Source organism: Lissotriton vulgaris, chromosome 1_1 (assembly GCF_964263255.1).
Source record: "Lissotriton vulgaris chromosome 1_1, aLisVul1.2, whole genome shotgun sequence".
NCBI classification, from domain to species: domain Eukaryota; kingdom Metazoa; phylum Chordata; class Amphibia; order Caudata; family Salamandridae; genus Lissotriton; species Lissotriton vulgaris.
Window position 1 is genome coordinate 1,755,384,339 of NC_141685.1, and position 6,000 is coordinate 1,755,390,338.

At 47.5% G+C, this 6,000-nt stretch overlaps 1 protein-coding gene across 1 annotated transcript in view; it reads right to left on the bottom strand.

Moving 5' to 3' along the window:
* SRGAP1 (SLIT-ROBO Rho GTPase activating protein 1) overlaps positions 1-4,053 on the bottom strand; it is a 538,479-nt gene extending 534,426 nt beyond the window's left edge. The window contains exon 1 of the mRNA XM_086919057.1: positions 3,293-4,053. Coding sequence (XP_086775183.1) covers positions 3,293-3,359 — 67 coding nt within the window. The 5' untranslated portion in view covers positions 3,360-4,053. The remainder of the gene's footprint in view (positions 1-3,292) is intronic.
* Positions 4,054-6,000: the final 1,947 nt, after the last annotated feature.

Sequence of the window (6,000 nt, forward strand, 5' to 3'; positions counted from 1 at the left end):
AGTTTCCGAAGACCCTCAGGCCCATTCCAAGGAAAACAATGTGATGAGCAGAAGACGCGTGGATTGGTCTTCATTGCAATGCTTCCCAAAGAAACTAAAGGCTACATCTGAAGATCTTCGAAAGGCCGCACATCCCCAAGGGAGTCAAAAAGCAAAGCACAGACTCAAAAAAGCTGGAGGCACCTTATAGTCAATGTAGCCACATGAAATGTCATGCATTGCATGGAAGGGAATGTTGTGGAATGGTAGATGAGAAGTGAGGTTTTGAAGGTCAACGAAAATGAGGAGAACTTGGAGTTTATAGAAGAGGCAATGGCGTTAAATGCCTGAACAATATGATGAAGAACAACAGGAAATGCAAATGCAATCCCAGGGTACAGGCAGGACGCAGAATAACCAGCTATGAATCAGTAGAGTCCCTGGATGGCTGCTGAACCTAGCTAGCTTGGGTAAGGAGTGAGCTGGAGGGCCTTTCCAATTAGCCTCCTGTTCTTTGAAGGTGGTGTCTGCAGTCAGTTAAGGCTATGCATGATGTCTGTCTGTGATGTACCATACCATATTAGGACAGAGTGCATATTGTGCTGTGATGTGCTCAAAATGATATTTCTAATGTGTTGTGTTTGGAATACGATTGCATAAGCATTTTGTCATGGGGTCTAGGGATGACAGACAGTGGTGATCTATTTGTGTTTGGCGGAGTACTGGAGTAAGAAAATGTCCTCTCTATAGTTTGGCTGCAATATGGGATGCATGATGGGGCGGTGTTGGTATGTTCAGCGAGTTCAGTGCTGTATTTAATGTTCTATAATGGATGAAGTGGGTCTCGCCAATAGGTGCTGTTGGCGAGACTGTGTAGCACTCTGCATCTGTTGTGTGAGAAAGGTCTATTGTGTGTGTCTAAGGTCTTCTGTGGAACTGCGGTTGGGTTTGTTGGGGATTGGGCAGGTCTCCGTTGAAGCGCGCTCCTATAACCAGAGTGTGCTGCATGAAACCTAAGGAAGGGTAAAGAGTGGCTCAGAAAAAACAAATGAATATACATAAGCTGTGAGACTCCATTGTCAAAGTCAGTATTTAACCACATGGCTGCTAGGCGTTTTCCCGTCCGGCGCTGAAGCTCCAAAATCACCATTATTCATGACGAGCTGGCCTTGTCATCCGCGCACGGCAGGTAAGCGCCATGACGAGCCCAGCTCGTCATTAGCTTCGAAGGGGTTAAAATCTTCTTGTGGTGTTCTGGACAGTGACAAGTTAAATTTGAGTCCACGCGACTAGTACTACTGCCATTATCACGGTTGTACAGTAGATGTACAGTCCCCTACGAACCCCCTACTATGAGTTTTACAGATGAGTAAAGCGTAACAGAGAGAGTAAAGCGACAAAACACACCTAAAAACAAAAAAAAAAAAAGATGAATTCAAAAGGTGCTAAAGGAGGCATCCTAGAATGATTGGGTGATGTGCAGCTGACAGCCACATTCTGGAGTAACTGTGCCAGCTCACCGGGTTGTGCAATAAAATATTTAGGATAGAAACTAGAGCCTGGCTGTCAGCGCAGCTGTATTCATTTCAGCCAGGCCATGATGTTATGTATGAGATTTGCTCCCAGACTAGCAGCGGGCCGGGCTCATAGCTCATCCACTGGAAGGGTTCATCGCCCCAGGGGGCCCGAGTGAGTAATAATGTCTGCCTTTCCTGCGACTGTGTGTCAGAAACACTGCCGCGGTCTTCAATGGGAAATTCATACAGTGCTGAACCAAGGTACTGAGGATTCTCTGGTAGCAGCAAGTTCAGAGAGCGTTTTTTTAATGACAACACAAAAAGCAAAAAAAGACTGCTGCAGTTCGGAAGTCAAGAAAACATTAGATCTATTGGGGAAAAACACCACATGAGAGGAAGCAATCGATCGAAAAATCCCAGTGTAAGGTTGGATTAATGCAGCCTGCATCTTTGTATGTAGTGGTACTAGAGTATTTTGGGCCTCATAAGAGGTAGGAAAATGCAATATAAAAACAATATTTTATCTTGTGAACCTTAGCTACACTGCAGAGGATCAACAGCATGGCATGTAAATATATATATATTCTTTAAAGTGAATGCCTTGTTTAAACCTATCGTCTGGGGCAGACATCTCTCCCAAAGGTCAGGCAACTATGATATATACATATCGTATAACGGTGGAATGTTAAGTGTTGCTTTGTATTCTATTATGACAACTGCACATCCAGTGATGAAAGAACACTGGGCGCATTCCTCTCAGAGGAACACGCGCAAGAGCACACAATGAGACCTGGCCTGGTGGTCACTCAAACAGCAGATCAATCACGCACAAGTCAGCGCACGTTATGAAGTGGAGACAAAAAATTGTGCACACCTCTGCCTGTCTACACTTGGGTGCTTTAAAGCCTATGGGGTGAACTGTAAAACTCAACAAAGAGGCACTTGGAACAAAGCAGATATTGTGCCCCTTTCTGAGCCGAGACTCCACCGATCGATATTATGGTGGGTTTAATTAATACAAGACGACCCCGTTATTTCCCGGCTGTTTTCACATATGAACAAACAGTGAAAAAATGAAGGCGGAAACAGTGGACACGACTCACGTGGCAATCCCCACCCTTGTAACACACAACCATCTAAATATACGTGCACGAACCACTCCTAGTAGAAAAAAAACAATCATCAAGCGACATCAAAACAAAGCACTTTCGGGCTTGCTGACCAATCCTCCTTGTGGGGTATTATTGCCTCTGCTTACATTAAGGCAGGTAGCACTCCATTTCATATTTACATTATAGTGCTCATTAACCTAAAGAGCTGGGTGAGAAATGAGAAACCTTTTAGTGGTAGCTCCCGTCACCCTGAGAACAAGTGTGGCGTTAATCAATGCGAGTTAAACTGTGCTCTGCATAATTGGGCACAGAAACCGGATGCAGAATTCAATAACAATACACCCTGGGAGCTGCTGCCCGTGCATCGCACTGGCTTTCCTCGTTCATCTCACTGATGTTCAAGCAGATGAAATATATAGTTTTTTTTCCTGAGGCAAATGATACAATCAACAAACACACCTCTGTTTCCCATACCTGAGAAATGAAAGCTCAGCAGCTGAGAGGCTCTGATGTGCCCTCACCCCCGCCCCCATGGCTGCATGCCCAGGAGCCCGGCTTTCATCAGCATATGTAGAACAGGCAGTGAGGGAGATATTATTTCAGCTGGTGCCCAGACCTCGCATCCTTGGAGGAAAGGGACAGGCTGGGAAGGAAGCATCACACACACACACGCATGCAATTTACCTTTCACTTGAGTCTCGTACTCCGCTATGATCTCTTTGTCCTTTTTGAACCTGACGGGCGTCGACATTTTCCCCCGATTTTATGTTCAAAACCCAAATTGTAGTAAAACCAAGGGGTAGAAAAGCAGCTTTTGAGTTTGTCAATTGCTTCAGGTGAACTCTGTTCAGAAGAAAAGACGAGGGTTGAAAAGAGTCATCACGACAGCAGGAAAAAAATGAAGAAAAAAAACCCCACACTAAGTCTCCAAGTTCCAGTTTTTCTCCCAGGTTTTGCGGCTTCTCTCACGTTGTTTCAAACACGCTCATTGTTCAGCGCGGCTGGATGAAGCCCGGCTCCTGCAGGTCCAGGGCGGGCGGGGGCGGGGGAGGCGTCCGCACCCGAAGCCGGGCAGGCCGGGTTAGGGTCAGGGGATGCAGCGGCAGCTCCTGCCCCAGCCCAGGGTCACTCCGACGGGGCCGCTCATCAAGGGGAAGAGCCGAGGCTACAGGCGGCCGCTCCTTTCTGCTCGGAGGGGCTCCCGTGCCGGGGGTGAGGGTCCGACCTTGCCTCGGAGAAGGGAACAGGCTAGAGGGGGGCGCAGACCTTTCTCTTCACGGGCACGCGCAGTCCATGCAAGGGGCGCTCTCTTCAGGGGGAGGCACGTGCCCGGTCCTCGGATCCTAGCCTGCCGTGCTGCCGGTGCATGGGCGGGGGAGGGCTGCTCCGGAGCGGGCACACGAGGAAGAGGCGCCGCTTCTTGTCAATGGCAAGAACTACTCCCCGGCTGGGAGGGGGAGCGGAGGGCCCGGACTCTCCTCAGCCGCGGCTGTGCATGGAAATGAGCGCGGAGGAGGAAGGACGCGGCTGCTCTCGGTGGGAAGGGCTGCAGCTTCCTAGCAGCAGCAGCTGAGGCGGCCGGGGCCGGGTCACACCTCATCTGACACTCCGGTCCCGCAAATGCTCCCAGTGGAAACAACGGATGTGGTGCATTCCCTCAGCAGCTGAGTTAACTGCTGCGGGCAATGCACATGGATGAAACTGAGCGATCTACTGAGGTCTGTGCAAGGGGTGGATGCTCCTCCAAGCAACTGCGCTGCCTGCTACTATCCGAGCAGAAGGTTTAAACAACTTATCACCAGCAGAGCTCTTTGCTGCTGCTGTCTGGCTCGGTGTCAGAGATGGAGTGAAGCTTCTCAGCGACTAAGCTACCTGCTGCCCCAAGAGGGGCAACGCTCCCTCCCCATCCAATGATTTCCCTGATATTCTCGTGCAGAGAGGGGTAGAGCGCAGTTGCTAACTGCGAAGACCATGGATCCGGCAGCATGTACCCTGCATAAACTGGATCACGACTGCTGCTGTATGTGACACAGTCAATACGAGTGTAAAGTTGCTTCCCTCTGTTAAATGGAAATAAAAAATCTGATGCTGTCTGGAGAAGAGAGGTGATGGTGAGGGCTGTGCGAGCTTCAGAACAGAGGAAAGTGTCTGGCGCTCTGAAGGCAGAAGAAAAGACAGCTGCTCTTTTTACATAACAGAGGAAAAGGCTCTTGCTATCTGAATAAGTGAAGAACAGATGAAAAGGCTGAAGCTCTAAGAACAACCATTGGCAAAGCCAATAGTTCTCAGTAATGTCCGCGTTATTAATTGGCCATGTCAATGTGAATGTCTTTTAGCCATGTTGTCTAGCAGCACAACTGCTGTTCAGCATGGCTGAAATTTACCGAAAGCCCAGAATTACAGGATGTTGAGCTGACACCAAGTCTGTTTGCTCCCCCCATGTTAAGTTTATTGTACTGCCACACAGAAAAGTGCTATGAGGTAGCCAGCACTGGCGCATTTTTTCCAGTGACTTTCAGCCATGCAAAATTGCAGATATGCTGCTAGACAACATGGCTAAAAGACATTCACATTGATTGTTGGCTTTGCCGATGCTTGTTCGGTGTTGACGTGGTCTAGCTGAACAAATGTGGAAGTGATGGTGAGAAACAGTTGAAGTGCTTTGAAGTGAAGTGTGGATGTGGTGTAACGAACAGAGCTACAGACAGGGGAACTGGGGATCCACGTTCGAATCTTGGGGTTGGCAGAACAGTTTGTGAGTCTGGACAAATCACTTACGATTCCCCCTGCCTTCAACAGTGATGAATGTGTCACTTTATTTATTTATTTATGCGATTTTATATAGCGCGGACTTTACCCGAAGGTGTCAGAGCGCTTCACAATAGGAACAGTAATGATACATGAGGAGAAAATTACAAGTGAACAAAATACAAAAGCAAACGTTAAGTTACATGAGACAAAAGTGACAATAGTGAGCAACCAAAATACAAGAGGTAGCAATCGGTACATTACAGGAGGAAAAAGTGATGTGTGCAGGTTACTAAAGCGTACAAAGTACAGTTAGAGGTATAATACTGCAATAAATGGCAGTCACTCCAGCACAAGAACAAACGTTACATAGGCAATGGTGGCATGTGCAAGTATCTAAAGCAAACAAAATGTGAGAGGTAGCAAACAGTGTGTTACAAGAGAAAATTGACGTGTGCAAGTTACAAAAGAGTACCAAACACAGGTACAAGGATAATACTGCAATAAATGGTAAACACTCCAACCACAAGAACACACTGGGAAGGCACTTCAATAGTCATGGAGAATAGAATTTTCAATAATGAGAGGTCTCCTTCAGATAATAGAGAGAGCATGAATGACATTTGGAGGTGTCTTTGAAGGAG